The sequence below is a fragment of the Pygocentrus nattereri genome, chromosome 28, assembly GCF_015220715.1.
Source record: "Pygocentrus nattereri isolate fPygNat1 chromosome 28, fPygNat1.pri, whole genome shotgun sequence".
In the NCBI taxonomy this organism is placed as follows: domain Eukaryota; kingdom Metazoa; phylum Chordata; class Actinopteri; order Characiformes; family Serrasalmidae; genus Pygocentrus; species Pygocentrus nattereri.
The window spans coordinates 2,570,235-2,594,121 of record NC_051238.1 but is presented as its reverse complement, the minus strand read 5'-3'; the positions used below and the strand labels follow the sequence as shown (position 1 = coordinate 2,594,121).

At 42.5% G+C, this 23,887-nt stretch overlaps 1 protein-coding gene across 1 annotated transcript in view; it reads left to right on the top strand.

Moving 5' to 3' along the window:
• Nucleotides 1-22,763, top strand: part of lhx4 (LIM homeobox 4) — a 30,532-nt gene extending 7,769 nt beyond the window's left edge. The window contains exons 3-6 of the mRNA XM_017685099.2: nucleotides 8,754-8,956; nucleotides 15,171-15,325; nucleotides 20,320-20,491; nucleotides 21,413-22,763. Of these exons, the coding sequence (XP_017540588.1) occupies nucleotides 8,754-8,956; nucleotides 15,171-15,325; nucleotides 20,320-20,491; nucleotides 21,413-21,792 (910 nt within the window). The 3' untranslated portion in view covers nucleotides 21,793-22,763. The remainder of the gene's footprint in view (nucleotides 1-8,753; nucleotides 8,957-15,170; nucleotides 15,326-20,319; nucleotides 20,492-21,412) is intronic.
• The last annotated feature ends 1,124 nt before the right edge of the window (nucleotides 22,764-23,887 follow it).

The window sequence follows — 23,887 nt, the reverse complement described above, 5'->3', positions numbered from 1 at the left end:
ACTGTGTGAGGGAGTGTAATTGAATGTAAGTGTGTTTCATGTGTGGGTGAGGGTGTCTAATGAAATGATGTAACAGGTGTAATTGGAGGTAATAGTGTGTGATAGTGAGCATGTAATTGTGTGTATTAGTGAGTGTGTGATGAAGAGTGTGGGATGTGAGTATGATACTGTGTGAAAGTAAGGGTGGTGAGTGTGATAGTGAGTAGTGTGTGAAAAAGAATGTGTGATGGGGTGTGATAGCAAGTGTATGATTGAGAGTGTGACAGTGAGTGTGTAATGTCAGGGTGAGATGCTGAGTGTGTGAGAATCAGGGTGTGATACCGATTGTGTGATATGAGCGTATAATAGTGAATGTGTGATGGTGAGAGTGATTGCGTGTTAATGAGTGTGTGATAGTGAGTGTGTAATAGAATGTAATGGTGAGAATGTGATAGAGTGTGATGAGTGTGTGATAGTGAGTGTGATGATGTATGTGTGAGACTGAGCGTGTGATTGCGAATGTGACAGTGAATGTATAATGTGTGGGAAGTGTGATAGTGAGCGTGTGATAGTGAGTGTGATAGTGAGTGTGTGATAGTTTATTATGTGTATAAGACTGAGCGTGTGATTGTGAGTGTGACTGAGTGTATAATGTGTGTGAAGTGTGATAGTGAGTGTGTGATAGTGAGTGTGATAGTGAGTGTGTGATAGTTTATTATGTGTAAAAGACTGAGCGTGTGATTGTGAGTGTGACTGAGTGTATAATGTGTGTGAAGTGTGACAGTGAGTGTGTGATAGTGAGTGTGATAGTGAGTGTGTGATAGTTTATGTGTATAAGACTGAGCGTGTGATTGTGAGTGTGACTGAGTGTATAATGTGTGTGAAGTGTGATAGTGAGTGTGTGATAGTGAGTGTGATAGTGAGTGTGTGATAGTTTATTATGTGTATAAGACTGAGCGTGTGATTGTGAGTGTGACTGAGTGTATAATGTGTGTGAAGTGTGATAGTGAGTGTGTGATAGTGAGTGTGATAGTGAGTGTGTGATAGTGAGTGCGTTGTGTGTGTGAGACTGAGCGTGGGATTGTGAGTGTGACAGTGAGTGTATAATGTGTGTGAAGTGTGATAGTGGGTGTGATAGTGAGTGTGTGATAGTGAGTGCGTTGTGTGTGTGAGACTGAGCGTGTGATAGTGGGTGTGATAGTGAGTGTATAATGTGTGTGAAGTGTGATAGTGTGTGTGATAGTGAGTGTGTGATAGTGAGTGCGTTGTGTGTGTGAGACTGAGCGTGTGATAGTGGGTGTGATAGTGAGTGTATAATGTGTGTGAAGTGTGATAGTGTGTGTGATAGTGAGTGTGTGATAGTGAGTGCGTTATGTGTGTGAGACTGAGTGTGTGATCATGAGTGTGGCAGTGAGTGTATAATGTGTGTCAAATGTGACAGTGAGTGTGTGATAGTGAGTGTGTGATAGTAAGTGCGCTATGTGTGTGAGACTGTGTGTAATGAGTGTGACAGTGAGTGTATAATGTGTGTGAAGTGTGATATTGAGTGCGTTGTGTGTGTGAGACTGAGCGTGTGATTGTGAGTGTGACTGAGTGTATAATGTGTGTGAAGTGTGATAGTGAGTGTATAATGTGTGTGAAGTATGATAGTGTGTGTGATAGTGAGTGTGTGATAGTAAGTGCGCTATGTGTGTGAGACTGTGTGTAATGAGTGTGACAGTGAGTGTATAATGTGAGTGAAGCGTGATGGTGAGTGTGAGATAGTGAGTACGTGATGATGAGTGTGTGATAGTGAATGTGATGTGTGTGTGACTGAGTGTGTGACAGTGAGTGTGAATGTAGTAAGTGTGTGACAGTGAGCGTATGATGCTGAGTGTGATACGGAGTGTATGGTGGCAAATGCGTGATAGTGAGCGCATACCAATGAATGTGTGATGAGTGCATAAACGTGAGTGTGAGAGCAGTGAACTTCATTTGTGGGGGTCGTGCTAGGTTGGAGAGAGACAACCTAGTCAATCAATTAAGGCCGAAAGACATCACCATACTGAGGATGACTGCCACCACCTAGCTAACAAATATACACAACACACGACTGTTTATCTCACAATTACCTGGCTCGTCAGTCAGTTTTCACACCTGACAGGATACACAGCGGGTAAAGGCCAGTTCTCTAGAGTCTGTCCTTTTTCAGCACTAGGAGTTGATGTTTAAAGCCAGCGTTGAAGATTGTGACGTTTTGTCTTTTCCTTTAGTCTGAAATGTAGGTTTTCTTCCTACAACAGCCAGAAAAAACTGTACATATATGTACATACACCAATAAGGCATAACATTATGACCATTATTCTCAGCACTGCAGTAATCATGACGTGGTGGTGGTGTGTTAGTGTGTGTTGCGCTTGTACGAGTGGATCAGTCACAGCAGTGCTGCTGGAGTTTTTTAACACTGTAACACTTTGTAGTTCTACAACTACAGTCTGTGACTGCAGAACTACAAAGTGCTCCTATACAGTAAGTGGAGCTGATAAATTGGACAGTGACCATAGAAACAAGGAGGTGGTCAGAGTGTTACGCCTGACCGGTGTACATATATATTTATATTCCTGTGGGCAGGTGTGGTGGGATGCATGTGGTTCTCCCGGTTCACGCTGTGATGAGTCACTGGCTGAATGTTCTTCGCTCTCTGGCGGAGTGACAGAGTTTCCGCAGCAGAACCATCACTCTCTCTCTGATTAGAGTGAGCAAACGCTGACTGCACACACTGGCAGCCAAAACACTCACAGCACTTCAGCATGGAAATACAGAGTGGACCGCTTTATTACCACTGCTTGGGGGGGGGCTATAGCTCTAAAGCTGCACTGTCCTGCTTGGTGTATACAAACCTGTGCAAAAGTCAGAGACACCCCTGCATTTATTTCATTTCCAACAAGCCTTTAAGTGTAAAAAAAAAAAGCAGAAAATCTATTTAATAACTAATCTCCTCTCAGCTGTGTGAGCGTCAGTCTCTCTCTACCTTCATTCCAGCTTCCGTTCTTCTCAGGAGCCTCACTTTCAGCTCCTCAGAGAATCTGCAGACACGCCTCCAAAGCTCAGTCTTACACTCTCAAAAAAAGAGGGTTCCTCGAGGGTTCTTTAGCATTTGCATGCTTAAAATCTTCCTTGCATGGTGAAACGGTTCTTCAGATTGATGGAAAATGGTTCTGTATACAGCCGATTTGAAAATGGCTCTGTGTAGAACCAACAAGGGTTCTTCTATTGTATAAAAGCAGAATTCCTCTTAGGCCTATATAGAACCATTTACAACACGTTCCCCATCAATCTAAAGAATGATTTCACCATGCAAATTGTTCTTTGAGTGTTCCTGGTTCAATATATAGCCATTGTCTATGCTAAAGAACCCTCAAAGATCCTTTTTTTTTCAAGAGTGTAGAACCACTTGCATGCTTAAATAACTCTTCAGATTGATGAAGAATCTGCTCTACATGGTTCTGTATAAAACCTTTTTAAAAATGGTTCTATATGGCACCAAAAAGGGTTCTTCTACTGTATACAAGCTTAACATTATAACAATAGCAGAACCCGTTTTGGTGCAATAAAGAATCACAACACGTTTCCCATCAATCTGAAGAATGACTTCACCATGCAAAGAAACCTTTTAGCCCTCAAATGGTGGATCATATGAACATTATAGAGCTTTTTAAATGAAACAGTAGAAGCCGTATCGCCCCCTACGCTTCCTGTAGTGTATTACAGTCTGTCAGAGCGACTGTGTGGATCATATGAACATTATAGAGCTTTTTAAATGAAACAGTAGAAGCCGTATCGCCCCCTACGCTTCCTGTCGTGTATTACAGTCTGTCAGAGCGACTGTGTGGATCATATGAACATTATAGTGCTTTTTAAATGAAACAGTAGAAGCCGTATCGCCCCCTACGCTTCCTGTAGTGTATTACAGTCTGTCAGAGCGACTGTGTGGATCATATGAACATTATAGAGCTTTTTAAATGAAACAGTAGAAGCCGTATCGCCCCCTACGCTTCCTGTAGTGTATTACAGTCTGTCAGAGCGACTGTGTGGATCATATGAACATTATAGAGCTTTTTAAATGAAACAGTAGAAGCCGTATCGCCCCCTACGCTTCCTGTAGTGTATTACAGTCTGTCAGAGCGACTGTGTGGATCATATGAACATTATAGAGCTTTTTAAATGAAGCAGTAGAAGCCGTATCGCCCCCTACACTTCCTGTAGTGTATTACAGTCTGTCAGAGCGACTGTGTGGATCATATGAACATTATAGAGCTTTTTAAATGAAACAGTAGAAGCCGTATCGCCCCTTACGCTTCCTGTAGTGTATTACAGTCTGTCAGAGTGACTGTGTGGATCATATGAACATTATAGAGCTTTTTAAATGAAGCAGTAGAAGCCGTATCGCCCCCTACGCTTCCTGTAGTGTATTACAGTCTGTCAGAGTGACTGTGTGGATCATATGAACATTATAGAGCTTTTTAAATGAAACAGTAGAAGCCGTATCGCCCCCTACGCTTCCTGTAGTGTATTACAGTCGGTCAGAGCGACTGTGTGGATCATATGAACATTATAGAGCTTTTTAAATGAAACAGTAGAAGCCGTATCGCCCCCTACGCTTCCTGTAGTGTATTACAGTCTGTCAGAGTGACTGTGTGGATCATATGAACATTATAGAGCTTTTTAAATGAAACAGTAGAAGCCGTATCGCCCCCTACGCTTCCTGTAGTGTATTACAGTCTGTCAGAGCGACTGTGTGGATCATATGAACATTATAGAGCTTTTTAAATGAAACAGTAGAAGCCGTATCGCCCCCTACGCTTCCTGTAGTGTATTACAGTCTGTCAGAGCGACTGTGTGGATCATATGAACATTATAGAGCTTTTTAAATGAAACAGTAGAAGCCGTATCGCCCCCTACGCTTCCTGTAGTGTATTACAGTCTGTCAGAGCGACTGTGTGGATCATATGAACATTATAGAGCTTTTTAAATGAAACAGTAGAAGCCGTATCGCCCCCTACGCTTCCTGTAGTGTATTACAGTCTGTTAGAGCGACTGTGTGGATCACATGAACATTATAGAGCTTTTTAAATGAAACAGTAGAAGCCGTATCGCCCCCTACGCTTCCTGTAGTGTATTACAGTCTGTCAGAGCGACTGTGTGGATCATATGAACCTTATAGAGCTTTTTAAATGAAACAATAGAAGCCGTATCGCCCCCTACGCTTCCTGTAGTGTATTACAGTCTGTCAGAGCGACTGCGTGGATCATATGAACATTATAGAGCTTTTTAAATGAAACAGTAGAAGCCGTATCGCCCCCTACGCTTCCTGTAGTGTATTACAGTCTGTCAGAGTGACTGTGTGGATCATATGAACATTATAGAGCTTTTTAAATGAAACAGTAGAAGCCGTATCGCCCCCTACGCTTCCTGTAGTGTATTACAGTCTGTCAGAGCGACTGTGTGGATCATATGAACATTATAGAGCTTTTTAAATGAAACAGTAGAAGCCGTATCGCCCCCTACGCTTCCTGTAGTGTATTACACTTTGTCAGGACACTGTAAAAAGTGGCTCATCAGATTCATGTAGTAACAAGCAATTGAAAAAGTAAATCAAAGCTAACAAAACTAACAAAAATTGTAGTTACTGAGATAAAAAAATGTACTTATACTTTTTGAGGACACACTTACAGTACATTCTTATTGGAGCCCCTCTACTGACCTCATTCCTACCTTACTAAGCCACGACTTAATTACGTAATTCCCATGCCTTACTAAGTGGGCGTGGCCTTGCATTATTTTTATTTATACAGGATGTCAGCAGAGGGGCTCCATACTCCATACATGTCTCAGATTTTTGGGTTACAATTAACACAAAATGTTAAACCAGAAAAAAGTACAACAGGAAAAGTATTAAAAGGGGTCAGTTAGTGTGTCGTTATTCAACACATCACTTCTTAAAGTGAAAGTTTAGGACCAGATTTTCTGTGTTTGGTCTTCATCCTCACACGAAAAACTAAAACCAAACTGAACTAAAACCACGCCTTTTCAGATCAAATCAAAACAGAATTAAAATGCTTCAATGTAAATGCGTTAAATTAAATGTAAGACTAGTTAAAACTGCATCAAAAAGGAAAATGAAAAAGAAACATTTCGTAGCTCTAAAACCGGAATCGCTCCGTATTTAATGACACCAGCGCTTTAATGCCTATTGTTGGACTGGGATTGAAATAAATGACTGAAGGTGGGCTCGGACGTTGGTACAGATGTGCACACGTCTGTATACGCGCAGTATGTGCTTGTGGGAATGAGCTGCCGTCTCCCAATTGAATTTCCCCCCGGCGTCTGCGCAGCGAGGCCCCCACGCACAACTTTACATTTCTTTTCCTCTCTGGCTCCTTTTTTTCAGAACCGAACCTCCCCTGCGGCATTAAAGAATAAAATTAAGTTTGACTTTTATCCAAAACAGGATCAGAGACGGGCTTTTACTAAATCATGTTTGAGAGAGTTTAATGTCACGGGCCACAATGAGAGCTAAGAGGCTAAAAGGCTAGCGAGGCCCAGAGTGCAGGCTAACTTTATTAACCGGCCCGGGGGGACAAAGGGGGGATTTTAATGTTAAAGCTGCCGTCCTGGGGGGGAGGGAGCAGAGCAGCGCATGGGGGGAGTGTGGGGGGGTGTGTGTGGGGGGGGGGGGTTTCTCTCTTCTTTTCCGAGCGACAGAGCACACAAACTTCACCTTGGTGGAAAAGCCCGTTTGTTTAGCTGTGATTTACAGGCTGTTCTGACTCACAGCTTTACGAGGCCTCACTGTGAGCCTCCCCACACGCTGCATTACACTCAATCTGTCAAACTGAGAGGATCTGGCAACCACAAATAGAGGCCGTAGGAGGGTTTTTTTAGCACTTTCAGAAACATATTCCGGGAGAGATTAGAAGGAAATGTCCTGACAATTCAGAATTTTTTTTTTTTTTTAAAGTCATCTCCTCTTAGGCCAAATGTAGAAGCTTGCTTCTTAAGTTTTAGCGCTGGAGCTATGAAAAGAATGTGGCTAACAAGTCATGGAAGGTTATTTTAAAAAATATGGGAACATTGAATTTAAATTTCATGGATTTTTCAGAATTTCACCACAATTTGCTCAACATGTAAAGCAAGTTAGTCATGAAGTGTTTTTGAGAAACATTTTAGACCAACTTACCGATGTGAGTGGAACCGGACATCTAAAGGCTAAAGTTGGCCAGTAGTTTGGCTTCTTTTCTATGGCTGGAAGGGTCAAAGCATGGGTAACACTTTCTTGTACACCGAGGTCCAAACCGCTCACTCTGATTTACACGGAATGTCTAATGAGATCTCGCTTTGAAGTGGATAAAAGGATGAAATTAAAAGCGAAATGGCTCTTAAATGGAGGGAATATTCGGTGCACTGTTAAAAAAAAGTCGCCCATCAGTTCAACCCAAAAATTCATGTGGTAAAAAAGCAAATTCACTGGTTTTATTCAGCTAAAAAAAAGAATTGCTTATTCAAAGTATTTATTTAGGTTGAATAAAATTTTTTTGAATAAAATTTGTTGCCATATGAGGTCATGTTTTAGGTAGATAAACCTTTTAGAGTGTATTTTCCTTGATAAATGTGGGACATTACGGTAAAATTTAGTGCAACCTTGTTCACACTTACCACCTTTCAAACAATAATCCAAACACGGGGTATTTTACCGTGTCCTCTACCTGCCTAGTAGCTAGAACCTGTTACTTTTTTCAGTGTCATTTATTGTAACTGTAAAAAGTTTCTCGTCAGATCTACTTTAAAAAATGATGTCATGTGGCAACAAATAAATGAACTACTTTTATTCAACTATATAAATTCTGTGAATTAACGATTTTTACATCAATGTAGTTTTATAAAATTGAAAATTGATAAAGCGACGAGCCGTTTTTTTACACTGTACTCAGAATGTTAGCACTTCTTGACGATTGTACCTCACAGTTGCCCAGTTAATCACGGCTGTCCGACGGAAACCATGAACCTCCAAGTCACAAACGTTCTCAACGTGTAATGTAAGTTGATGTAAAGAGGTTTTATTCCAAGCGATTTTGGAGCATTTCCATTGGCCCATTCATTATGCAATGTTCACACAATGTACAGGCAGGTGTGTTCAAATGATGTAGGGGAAAAATTACAATAAAAAAGGAAACAGATGTTTTCTTTGAACATAATATCTAGAACATTTGGCACTGAAAGCTCCCAGGTGTTCATTTTGTGCTGAATAAAGAGAGAATCATTGTTTTCTTTATGACCAAAATAAGACTTGCGCTAACAGCTTGGTTATATGTTAGCCTGTAGCTCAGAAGACAGAAAATCAAAACAATGTAAAATCATGAACTATGACTAACTGATGAAGCTGAGAAACCATGTATCTCAATTTTTTTGTGATATTTTTACTTTTCTGCATCATTTGAGCTCAATATCCGTCCTTATCCATCCTTTAATCTCATGATGATTGGACCAATAGAAATGCTCCAAAATTGCTTAGAATAAAAGCTTTTCCCATTGACTTACATTGAAAGTAAAGAAGGTTTTTGCCCTCTCCTGTAAAGTTACTATTTTGGAGGTAATTGTTTTTCGTTGGACAGCGACGATACATGATTTTTATGGTTTCTTCTTTTAGTTAATTTAGCTTTGTGTTCAAACTCGTCCTGTAGGCTCTGTTGTATCTTTCTGAGAGGGTCGGCTAACTTCACCCTGTCTGTTTGCAGGCGCTTTGGGACGAAATGCGCGTCCTGCCAGCAGGGCATCCCTCCGTCGCAGGTTGTTCGGAAGGCACAGGATTTTGTTTACCACTTGCACTGCTTCTCCTGCGTGATGTGCAGCAGGCAGCTGGCCACCGGAGACGAGTTCTACCTGATGGAGGACGGACGACTGGTCTGCAAATCAGACTACGAGACGGCCAAACAGAACGGTAAGCTGACTGACCATTACTGCTGCTGGTTGATGCTTTTTGTAGTTATTGTTGTTGTTTAATCCTTTAAACAACAGGCATGTTCCTTAGTGATGGTTTTGTGCCGGGGTCGGCAACTTTTACTGCCCTGTCGTGGCTCCACAGCTGAATCAGATCAGTAGGTAATAATAAAATAATCCTCCTCTACAGTAAAATAAAGCTCTGCTGATCCTTCAACACAGTTTAACAGTAAATGGTCTTAAACGCTGGAGTTAATGTAGAACTGCTGATTCACCCTTTAACGCTGAAGATCAGCGCAGACGGCTGGTCACCATAGCAACACAGACAACAGTCTCGCCCAGTTAGTAGCTCACGAAAAGGTAAAGAGAGAGATTTAAGACGAACGTCGATAATTTGGAGACGAATGGACTTATTAACTTTTACAATCAGTCCAGCTGGTTTCCTGATACGTTTAATCTGCAACGAGCAGCTGAAACACTAGAATTCGGAAAGTGGAAGATTCTCATTTGCCAGCTTCTTGTTCGAATTCTCCCATTCCACCTTAAATGATGCAGCAGTTACATTTTGGCACCTCAGGCACCTTTAAGATGGAACTGCAAAATTCAAACAAGAAGTTTGCGAATGAGAAACTTTTAAAAAGGCTTGTAAAAAGTCGAACGTTGAGACGTTTTACAAGAAACTCTTCTACTTTTGAGGAAATGTTTCCTGCTGGAGATGCAAGAAAAGCAGCTATAGCTGAGCCAAAGACCAAAGCAGAGCAAAGTCAGGCCGTGTTTTTGCTTATATTTTTAGTCTATATTCGCACATTAACAAGACGGTAAAATGGATGTGAACTGTTCTGGCTCCCAAGGTCGTTTGATTTTTATTGAAAGGACAAAACGGCCTTTATTTTTTTTTTAGTTAGCTTGTTTTTCGTTAGAAACCAGGGATGCATACACTGTAAAAAGTGGTTCGTCATATCGACCTAAAATTCCGTCATGTGGTAACAAGCAGGTGAACTGGTTTAACTCAACCTCAAAAACTACATTGCCTGAAAGAATCGTCCATTCAAAGTATTTAAGCTTATTTAGGTTGAATAAAACTTACCACAAAGTAAATTTGAACATATGGTTAATTTTTTTAAAAATTGACATGATCAATGTTGTCTCATGTGTCTGACAATAATTTTTAACGTACAGCTAACCTTGCCTGAATAAGCAATGGCTAATTATTGGCCATCGGCCTCGAAACCAGTGTATGAAGTAAGGAAGACCGGATATAGAGCACCAACACCAACCAACCACCCCAACGTGTGAACGCCGCCTCATGTCACATGTAATCACGCATTATTCATATGTGTTTACTTGTAAACGCTTGTTGATTTTGCATAATGTGAAACATATGTGACGTTCAGTGTCTGGAGCTTGCTTTCTTGGTTTTAGCACGGGAGCTACGAGGCTAATGCAGCTAACAATGGAAGTGATGGAAGCTTATTAGCATTAGCCAGTTAGCCAGTTAGCGTTGTACATGCCTCAGTCATCACTTACTCGTGGACTTATAAGTGGACTTGATCATTAATCTCTAATAAACTTGAGTATATGGTTTCTGAGCTGAGGGCAAAGTGCCTTCCTATTGAGAACTTAGTTTGCACCTTTAAGAACCCTATGGCGTTAAAACGGAACCAGTTAAGCAGGACCTTTCATGGGTTCCCTTAATGTGTCATAGAACCATGTTCTGAACATAGATTCGTATGAACACCGGCTCGCTCCCCAGCCGAGGCAGGAAGGGTCGGTGTTACAGTAAAACTGGAGATGAAGAGTGAAGTCAGGGTAAAAAAAGTCCAGCCCGGTGACGTTTGAGCGTAAGTGTTTTAGATTCAGCCTCTGATCTGACCCGTCATGCTCCTGCCTCTGAAAGCATCTCCCGCTTTATTTATGGAGATTTCCTCAGGCTCCTGATTGATTATGTTAAGTGAAGCAATGCGATTTTACGGCGGGGCCCCAATAACGTCCAGCGGCCAGCCGGCCGCTCTGTGGAGATTTACGTCCCCCGGGGCCTCTCAGAGGCAGTTTGAGGGCCATATCGACTGGTCTTGTGAGAACCACACACGCACGCGCCGACTCCTGCCCACTTCCCACACCTATTTACCCCCCGACTCGGATCAGAACCCCCTCGCCTCGGCCGTTCCTTTCCGATGTAATGAATTAGATTTATCTCATCAATTAAAGTCGTCTCCTGGCTTGCCTGCAAAGAAGCCCAAGCGATCCCGGTCATGCTAATAGTTTAATAATACAGTCTTCATCTCGAGGAGTTCGCTGAGCAAAACAATCTCACATCCAGATTAAACCTACCGAGGTTTTTCTCTGACTGCTACCAAATCTTTAATAAAACATCTCCAGCATTACAACATCTGGCCTACATGCAGCAACTATCAGCAATTATCAGCTACTACTGAGCCTTTTTACCACTGAATCAGGTGAGTTAGTGAAGGAAAAACACCAAACCCTGCAGTTACAGTTTCCACCTGCTCCTTATGGTTTAAATTCACTTCAAAAAAATGGTCCTGTCAAGTGAAATGATCTTAAATCCAGTCGACGTATCCAACATTCCCCATTTTGAGATGGTTGTGCACTTATTATAAGATTAAATGAAGCTTAAATCAATCACAGAAGAAATATTACATTTACTCACTATATTTGTCATCTTACTTGACAAGGTACTACTTTTTGCAACGTTGTCCAGGTTTTCGGTTGCCTGCTCTGGAAAAACAAATCGTTCCGATCCTCCTGGAATCCCAGCGTCTTTACAGGTTAATATTTGTTAAGTTTAAACCGCGTCTTTTTCCCAGGTCACTTCATTAATATACAAAGAATGGGTCTGATTACCTTCAACAAATGGACAAGTGTTTAGGAAAGGTGTGATAACAATTTACCAAAAAAAATTCAAATTCAACAATTCAAAAAGTTGAAATACCGCTGGAACATATGTTTTGTTGATTTGTGAAAATGAGAAAAAAAAGAGAAAAACTTCAAATATCGCATTTTTCTACCATTTTTATATAAATTAGTGCACCGTTTCTATTGAACTATTTAAAAAAAAAACATCAAATACAAAATATATATTTTTTTGTATTTAAATTCTATAGGGGGGCTACGCACCTAAGAGTTTCACTCACTTTCCACCTGTGTGAATGTGATGTGACAATAAACGTGATTTGATTTGATTTGATTATGTATATTTTATTACATTTCCTGCCTCAATGCGTTAAATTCAGCAAATAAACAGTAATTGTGCATAGCAATGAGCGGACGTGTGTCTCTGCAGATGACTTGTAGTTATTCCCTTGGAAAATCAACAAAACATGTCATTTGACTGGAGTTACTGTAGTTACTGAGTGAGTGTCCAGGACCTTTACAGGCCTGAGGTGGCCAACAGTCCAGCAGCACTGACTTGAAACATATGCAAAAATAAGGTACATTCACTCCCATCACATAACGTAGAGCCCCGCCACACAGTCTTAACCTGGAGCAGCCAATCAAAACGCAGGGAGCATGTCGAACGATACTTCAAGCCAGACAACACAGCTGAGTGGCTAACAGCCAGGTAGCTTAGTTAGCCAGCTAGTTCGTGTTACTACGGCGGCGTTTGAACAGCTGCCTCTGCTGTTTTTCATTCGCTGTTTTCAGCACCTGCTTTCAAAATGAGCTCAAAACAGCCGTTATACTGAGCTCCGCTGTGGTGACCTGCGTGGCCACAACTTAGTAAGGCGTGGGAATGAGATAATTAAGACATGGCCACAACTTAGTAAAGCGTGGGACGCCTTAGTAAGTCATGGCCATGACTTAATCATCTCATTCCCACGCCTTACTAAGTTGTGGCCACGCATTAGGATCTCGTTTCCACGCGTTAGTAAGGCACGCGTTATTTTATTTATACAGGGGGTCACCAGGGGGCTCCGTACCCTTCAAGTACAAATTCCTCCGTTTTCGATGTCAGAAAAAAGCAGATTCAGCAGAAAATTACCCAGAATCACTTTTTCCCTTCATTCCAGCTTCCTTTCTTCTCAGGAGCCTCACTTCCAGCTCCTCAGAGAACCTGCAGACTCACCTCCAAAGCTCAGTATGAGAAGCTGGTTGATGATTTTCTGAATCAAACCCATTCAGTGGTGCTGAGGTCTGGACTCTGGGGTGGTCAGTCCATCGTTCAGCTTCTTTGTTTGATGTGTCCGTCTCCTTTTCTCAGTGAGGTTCTTCTTGATCAGCTACACGTCCTTTCAGACCCACAGCGCTGAGTGGTCTTCTCACAGTGGAAGGATGGACAGAAACACCTGTGGACGTTTTCAGATCTGAAGCAGCTTGATGTTCTCCTCTCTCTCAGAGATCAAAGTTTTCAGTGCTGTTTATCTGATGGGGGCAGTTTTGGTGTCTACTAGCTCTTCCAGGTGGTTGTTAGGAGCCTCATTTCTCAGTAGATTTTTATCAGTGTAGCTTTTTGGCTGGAAGTTATTTGCCTGAATGGTGATCTCTGACTTCTGCCCAGACCAGTGCTACCGTTTCACTAACTAGTGGAACTACTGAATGATTTACGCCCAACTTCAGCTGCGTTTGGAATGATTCGCTGGTTAACTTGTGTTTTTAGTGATCTATACTGCTCTATTTCTCTAATTGGTCGTGACTTTTAGCGTAGCTTCGGCTTATTTCTTAATCGCTTCATGCAACTGTCAAATTGCATGGAAATTACATCAGCATGAAATAATCTGGAATCAGTGTTTTCAATAACATACACTGAGTATGGAAGCAGCTAAATATGTAGAACTATTCTAACATGCCAGTCGGGTGCGACTTCACACATTTAAACAATTACTAATAATATAAATAATGATAGTATTGAACAGGAAGCTGTAAAAATGCTACATCTGTCCAGAATGAGAAACAGAGCTGTAAAAGATTCGGTAACACTTCACTGTAGGGTGCTGTTCATAAGGCTACGTGACACCTACATAAGCCTGTCATGGTGACTGACGTAACCCTATGTGAATGGTTATAAATGCTTTTTCCAATCTGTTATGAAGGCTTTAGCTAACTCTGACTACAGTTGATAAATGTAACCTTCATAGCAAATGACATCGATTGAATAAGCATTCATTGGGGCAGTCGTGGGCTGGAGGTCAGGGAACCAGCCTAGTGACTGGAAGGTCGCCGGTTCGATCCCCAGAGCCGACAGCACATGACTGAGGTGTCCTTGAGCAAGACACCTAACCCCCAACTGCTCCCCAGGTGCTGTGGATAGGGCTGCCCACCGCTCCGGGCAAGTGTGCTCACTGCCCCCTAGTGTGTGTATTCACTAGAGTGTATGTGGTGCTTCACTTCACGGATGGGTTAAATGCAGAGGTGAAATTTCCCCATGGTGGGACTAATAAGGGTCTATTAATTTTAATTTAATTAATAAACATTTATGAAGGGTTATGTCAAGCTTATGTAGGTGTCATGTAGCCTTATGAACAGTGCCCTACAGTCGTGTTACAGAAAAGTCTTAAATGACTAATTCATTTCATAACGCTGTATTTTAATCAGGCAAACTCCTGTAAATAGATAATTCTATTATTTCCATCCATCCATCCATTTTCTAAGCCGCTTCTCCGTCAGGGTTGCGGGGGGGTGCTGGAGCCTATCCCAGCAGTCATTGGGCAGAAGGCAGGATACACCCTGGACAGGTCGCCAGTCCATCGCAGGGCAGACAGACAGACACAGACAGTCACTCACACACTCACACCTAGGGGCAATTTAGCATGTCCAATTGGCCTGACTGCATGTCTTTGGACTGTGGGAGGAAACCGGAGAACCTGGAGGAAACCCACGCAGACACGGGGAGAACATGCAAACTCCACACAGAGAGGACCCTGGCCACCCGGCCGGGGAATCGAACCCAGGCCCTCTTCGCTGTGAGGCGACAGCGCTACCCACCACGCCACCGTGCCGCCCTAATTCTATTATTTATCTTTGAATATATTCTTCTTGTCCAAATACTTCAAATAATGAATAAGCCTCTTTTGCAGTCTGATTCAGAGTGTATAAACCTGCACTGCCTAAATTGTTATTGCATATAAAATAACAAAAGTCATTCAAATGAAAAATGATCCCAGACTTTTGAATGCTGGGGTGTGTATAAACTGTATGCATGACAGTTTCACTGGCGTCTGTTAAGCAAAGAGATCTTTTGTGACGTTTCACTGCAGACGACTCGGAGACCGGAGCGAAGCGTCCTCGCACCACCATCACGGCCAAACAGCTGGAGACCCTCAAGAGCGCCTACAAGAACTCCCCTAAACCCGCGCGGCACGTCCGTGAGCAGCTCTCCTCCGAGACTGGGCTGGACATGCGTGTCGTTCAGGTGAGGGACCACTACTGACCCCAAACTGCTGAGAAGGTCTTCAGAATGACCGTCATCTTCTCCTGGCAGTATAGCAGATTTGAGTCTGAGCACCTACGCCAAGTTGTCTTTGGCGCCTCCTACCTGTCAAGTCCTTGCAGCTGTATCTAGTATCTAGCTAGCCAACATAGCGGCATAGCTCCTGATTTATAATGGGATGGTGCAAGAATACATGCTAGAAGCATTAGCATGAGGTGCCTAGCTACTGCGGCTCGAGCAAGATCTTTACAAAGTTCTGAGATCATTCAGTTCACATTCAGGCGCATGTCAGGGACACAGTACAGCTTGGTGGTGGTATCCTCACCTAGAAGAGTAAATAATCCACAAACACTTAATAAACATCGAATAAACAAACATCAAATAAACAAACATCAAATACACTAACATCAAATAAACAAACATCAAATACACTAACATCAAATACACTAACATCAAATACACTAACATCAAATAAACAAACATCAAATACACTAACATCAAATACACTAACATCAAATAAACAAACATCAAATACACTAACATCAAATACACTAACATCAAATACACTAACATCAAATAAACAAACATCAAATACACTAACATCAAATACACTAACATCAAATAAACAAACATCAAATACACTAACATCAAATACACTAGCATCAAATAAACAAACATCAAATACACTAACATCAAATAAACAAACATCAAATAAACAAAGGTCGCTCAGCACCGCCCTCTAAAGTCATCACAAACACAAATCGAATAAACAAACATCAAATAAACAAATATCAAATACACAAACATCAAATAAACAAACATCAAATAAACGCCACTCAGCTCCGCCCTCTAAAGACGTCACTAACACCCATCAAACTTATGTTACTCTACAAAAAAAGCTGGAAGTTAGAACTTTCATTGCTTACACACACAAACTCACACACACACACACACACTCAGTCACAGTCATATACACACAAACTCACACACAAACACACAGTCACAGTCATATACACACAAACACACACACACACATACACAGTCACAGTCATATACACACAAACTCACACAGTCACAGTCATATACACACAAACTCACACACACACACAGTCACAGTCATATACACACAAACTCACACACAAACACACAGTCACAGTCATATACACACAAACTCACACACAAACACACAGTCACAGTCATATACACACAAACTCACACACAAACACACAGTCACAGTCATATACACACAAACTCACACACACACACACAGTCACAGTCATATACACACAAACTCACACAGTCACAGTCATATACACACAAACTCACACACACACACACAGTCACAGTCATATACACACAAACTCACACACAAACACACAGTCACAGTCATATACACACAAACTCACACACACAAACACACAGTCACAGTCATATACACACAAACTCACACACACACACACAGTCACAGTCATATACACACAAACTCACACACACACACACACACAGTCACAGTCATATACACACAAACTCACACACAAACACACAGTCACAGTCATATACACACAAACTCACACACACACACACACAGTCACAGTCATATACACACAAACTCACACAGTCACAGTCATATACACACAAACTCACACACACAAACACACAGTCACAGTCATATACACACAAACTCACACACACACACACAGTCACAGTCATATACACACAAACTCACACACACACACACAGTCACAGTCATATACACACAAACTCACACACACACACACAGTCACAGTCATATACACACAAACTCACACACACGCACACACAGTCACAGTCATATACACACAAACTCACACACACACACACACACTCAGTCACAGTCATATACACACAAACTCACACACAAACACACAGTCACAGTCATATACACACAAACACACACACACACATACACAGTCACAGTCATATACACACAAACTCACACAGTCACAGTCATATACACACAAACTCACACACACACACAGTCACAGTCATATACACACAAACTCACACACAAACACACAGTCACAGTCATATACACACAAACACACACACACACATACACAGTCACAGTCATATACACACAAACTCACACAGTCACAGTCATATACACACAAACTCACACACACACACAGTCACAGTCATATACACACAAACTCACACACAAACACACAGTCACAGTCATATACACACAAACTCACACACAAACACACAGTCACAGTCATATACACACAAACTCACACACAAACACACAGTCACAGTCATATACACACAAACTCACACACACACACACAGTCACAGTCATATACACACAAACTCACACAGTCACAGTCATATACACACAAACTCACACACACACACACAGTCACAGTCATAAACACACAAACTCACACACAAACACACAGTCACAGTCATATACACACAAACTCACACACACAAACACACAGTCACAGTCATATACACACAAACTCACACACACACACACAGTCACAGTCATATACACACAAACTCACACACACACACACACAGTCACAGTCATATACACACAAACTCACACACAAACACACAGTCACAGTCATATACACACAAACTCACACACACACACACACAGTCACAGTCATATACACACAAACTCACACAGTCACAGTCATATACACACAAACTCACACACACAAACACACAGTCACAGTCATATACACACAAACTCACACACACACACACAGTCACAGTCATATACACACAAACTCACACACACACACACAGTCACAGTCATATACACACAAACTCACACACACACACACAGTCACAGTCATATACACACAAACTCACACACACGCACACACAGTCACAGTCATATACACACAAACTCACACACACACACAGTCACAGTCATATACACACAAACTCACACACACACACAGTCACAGTCATATACACACAAACTCACACACACACACACACAGTCACAGTCATATACACACAAACTCACACACACACACAGTCACAGTCATATACACACAAACTCACACACACACACACACAGTCACAGTCATATACACACAAACTCACACACACACACACAGTCACAGTCATATACACACAAACTCACACACACACACACACACAGTCACAGTCATATACACACAAACTCACACACAAACACACAGTCACAGTCATATACACACAAACTCACACAGTCACAGTCATATACACACAAACTCACACACACACACACACACACACACACACACAGTCACAGTCATATACACACAAACTCACACACACACACACAGTCACAGTCATATACACACAAACTCACACACACGCACACACAGTCACAGTCATATACACACAAACTCACACACACACACAGTCACAGTCATATACACACAAACTCACACACACACACACACACAGTCACAGTCATATACACACAAACTCACACACACACAGTCATATACACACAAACTCACACACACACACACAGTCACAGTCATATACACACAAACTCACACACAAACACACAGTCACAGTCATATACACACAAACTCACACACACAAACACACAGTCACAGTCATATACACACAAACTCACACACACACACACACAGTCACAGTCATATACACACAAACTCACACACACACACACACAGTCACAGTCATATACACACAAACTCACACACAAACACACAGTCACAGTCATATACACACAAACTCACACACAAACACACAGTCACAGTCATATACACACAAACTCACACAGTCACAGTCATATACACACAAACTCACACACACAAACACACAGTCACAGTCATATACACACAAACTCACACACGCACACACAGTCACAGTCATATACACACAAACTCACACACACACACACAGTCACAGTCATATACACACAAACTCACACACACGCACACACAGTCACAGTCATATACACACAAACTCACACACACACACAGTCACAGTCATATACACACAAACTCACACACACACACACACACAGTCACAGTCATATACACACAAACTCACACACACACACAGTCACAGTCATATACACACAAACTCACACACACACACACACAGTCACAGTCATATACACACAAACTCACACACACACACAGTCACAGTCATATACACACAAACTCACACACACACACACACACAGTCACAGTCATATACACACAAACTCACACACACACACACAGTCACAGTCATATACACACAAACTCACACACACACACACAGTCACAGTCATATACACACAAACTCACACACACACACACACACAGTCACAGTCATATACACACAAACTCACACACAAACACACAGTCACAGTCATATACACACAAACTCACACAGTCACAGTCATATACACACAAACTCACACACACACACACACACACACACAGTCACAGTCATATACACACAAACTCACACACACACACACAGTCACAGTCATATACACACAAACTCACACACACGCACACACAGTCACAGTCATATACACACAAACTCACACACACACACAGTCACAGTCATATACACACAAACTCACACACACACACACACACACAGTCACAGTCATATACACACAAACTCACACACAAACACACAGTCACAGTCATATACACACAAACTCACACACACACACACAGTCACAGTCATATACACACAAACTCACACACACACAGTCACAGTCATATACACACAAACTCACACACACACACACAGTCACAGTCATATACACACAAACTCACACACACACACACACACAGTCACAGTCATATACACACAAACTCACACACAAACACACACACAGTCACAGTCATATACACACACACGTATATATATATAAATCTTTTCACATTCCACACGCGCAGTTTGGTGACGCTGTTTGAAATACACATTCACAGCCCTGTAACCTCCGTCCCTCTCAGGTGTGGTTCCAGAACAGAAGAGCGAAGGAGAAGAGGCTGAAGAAGGATGCTGGACGCCATCGCTGGGGTCAGTTCTACAAGAGTGTCAAGCGCAGCCGAGGAGGCAGTAAGGTGGAGAAGGAAAGCTCGGCAGAGGATGGAGGCCTGAGTGACAGCGAGCTCAGCTTCAGAGGTCTGCAAGCTTCACAGAACCTTCTCCTTCTCTCGCTCTCTCTCCAACACTCTCCTTCCTCTCCATTTCCCCCGATCTTCCATATCTGCTTCTCCTCTCTCTTTCACGTCTTCTCAAAATAAAGTCCTTGATGAAACGTTGACGGGCCGTTCGGAGCAGGTTTCAGTGTGCACTGTGTTTTTATGACTATTTGATCTCTGCGAGTCCGTTTTGGGAACTCGTAAAAGTCTACCTCCACTTTTAAAAGGCAATGTTTACGAGAAACGGAACAAAGCAATGCGCAAACTCCATAAATTGGGTGAAGCTTTTAGTCAATTAGACGGAAAGGATGTTGGAGCTTTGTTACTGAAGCAGCGCCGTGTGGTTAGGAGAGACATCAGTTTGCATTGCGATCACACAGGCTGAAGTACAAAGAGACAATAAATCAGAGTCGCTGGCCATGTCTGTGCAAACCTGCCCCTGTTAGCCTAAAGCTAATCCATTCAATTAGAGCTGCATGCAGCGCTGTTTTCCAAATTTACCCCAATTTGCCCCAAAAGCAGTTGATCAGCCAAGACACGTTTGGTAATAAGTTTTAATAATGAGTTTTCTTTGGGGACTATTTTGCCGCACAGCGCCCTGCATGTCTCCCTCCACCATGAATGGAGTTGAAGTTCTCTAAACTCTCATAAAACAGATGGACTTCGGAACCATCTCATGTAGGAGCTTTTAGAGGGGGACGTCTGGTTCCCATCACCACCACTGAAATATATATTTTGAAGGTGAAGCTTCATTAGGCTCACTAGCTCTTCTGTGCTACAACTAAAGAAACAAGCTTCAAACACCAAACGTCTCGGTCGATCAGGTGCTTTCAGGGCAAGTTTGAAAACTAGATTAAATCAGATTTTTTATCAAACTATGATCTCTTCATGTCTCCAACAGAGGAGCAGATCCTGTCTGACCTCGGCCACGCTAACGGCCTGTACGGCAGTGTGGGGGACGTGTCCGGCGGAGGCGTGATGAACGGGGCTTTCTCTCTGGAGGGCGGTGGGCCGCCGTACCACGAGCTACGGGCTGGAAGCCCCTACGGTCTGCCCCAGTCTCCCTCATCAGTCAGCTCGCTGCCTGGCCACACGCCGCTGCTCAGCAGCCTGGGCTTCAGCATGGAGGGGCTTGGGGGGGCAGGGCAGCCGGCCGGGGGTCAGGCACTTAGAGCAGGGGGTCCGACCTCTGACCTTTCCACAGGCAGCAGCACAGGTTACCCAGACTTCCCCACCAGCCCTGCGTCGTGGCTGGACGAGATGGACCACTCCCAGTTCTGAGATCAAAGGTCATACAGGCATAAAGTGAGCTCTTGAAGACATGCAGTGGGGTGGGGCGAAGGCCAGAAAAGGAAAATCAAACAAGGATACTGGACTTTTTTGACCACTGGGCAACGTTTGTGCAGAAAGGGGCACATTTCATGGAACTTGAATGGACTTGACCAGTCAGTTACCCAGTCCAGCGTGAAAAAACTGACAGGCGGAGCTCCTCCTGCACCGAATGGCACACTGACGGTGCTCCACGTACTGTACCATAACGTCGTTTTGTTTCTATTTCTATTTTAATTCCTTTCGAGACTGGATTCAGCAGTTTTGGTGGCATGAATCTGCGCCGAGGTTTTCCTGAAGCTACGAGCAGCAATACTGACCACTGACAATGTTATAAATAAAAAAAAGAGGCGGCCCATGCATGTTTTGGAATGGCGAGCACCACCACGGTCTTTTGAGAGCCTTGTGATTGGCCCACGCACTTTAAATCCCCCGCCTCGACCGCACACGGCCAGCGACAGACGAGAGAGAAATGCACAAACCCACGTTCAGCACCTGCAGCCGTGCGACAGGAGGAGCCTCCATGTTCCCTAGTGAAGACGTTTTGTCCTGTACATTAATCAGAAATCAGAAGCTGTTTGATTCGCCAACTACAGAATGTAGAATTTCTCGTGGTGAAGGTGTCGACGTAAATTCCAATAAGATAAAAGAAAGAAAGAAAGAAAGAAAATACAATATTTAAACCTATAAATAACAAAGAAGCGCTTTTGGGATGATTCTTCAATCGGGGCACTTTTTTGGCATTTTTACTCAGATTTTCTCCCCAGTTTAGTCATGTCCAGTTCCTCCGGCTAGCTAGGCCTCACTTTATCATATGATGCTGCGAAGCTGAGAGGGTGAAGGTTAGCATGAGCTTCCTCTGACACGCGAAGCTCCACCGCATTGTTTCAAACAAAAGATTTCACATCGTCACAAAAGATACAAATGAGAACTATACAGTAGTTCTATATAGGACCATGAACACTCAGAGGGTTCTATATAGCACCAAAAAGGGTTCTTCTGTTGTATACAAACTTGACATTGTAAAAATAGTAGAATCCTTTTTGGTGCTGTACAGCGGAAACATGCAAAGAACCATTTATTTACACTTCACGGCATTTGGCAGGCATTCTTATGCAGAGCGACTTACAATTTGATCATTTTACACAGGTGGGTAGTGTTGGGAGTCTTGCCCAAGGACTCTTATTGGTATAGTGTAGGGCAGAGGTCACTAATAGGCGGACCGTGGTCTGAGTCCGGCCCGGACGCTGGACCTAAAACCGGCAAACTATGGATAATAATTCAATTTAGACGAGGTGGTCTTTTTTTAATTTGCGTAACTTTTTTAGCCTTTACTGTAGCTTTAGTGGCCAGAGACTCACAGACATGACGCTACACAGCCAATCAGATCTGTGCATTATGATGAGCACTGAGACTCGAGTGAGTGACACGCACACAGGGGAGGGACGAGGAGAGAAACAGCAGTCAGAGAAGAAAGTGAGTCAGAGGGAAGTTATTCCACATGACGTGATCTAAAAAGAGAAACTGACAGTAAATGTTGTTGAAATCTGACTGAACTGGACTTTATTTGATCTGATATTCAGCTGTTTGACTGTATAAGATGCTGATATTCCTACTCGGCTACTTCAGTAAACAGTATAAGACACTGAGTCGTAATACCAGTTAGACATTATGATGTTCTGGACCTTCGCTTGAGGTAATTTTCTATACCTGGAACTTATTGAACTTTAATTAAAGACCCCTGGAGTAGACTGCTTACCCAGGCAGGGGCTGAACCCCAGGCTACAGTGTAGAAGACAGAGGTGTTACCCACTATACCCACTACACTAACCAGCCATTGATGCATGCAAATCATTCTTCGAGTGTTCATGGTTCTGTGTGAGCCATTATCTTTATTTAAGAACATGAAGAACCTCCATTTTTAAGAGAATAGTTAACTTAAAGTGAAATAATGGTTTTCCTTATTCTTTTCAGACTCCGTTGAAATTCCAGTCCATTAACGGCAATAAAACTGTAGGTTATCAGTATTGGCTGATGTTATTGGCCA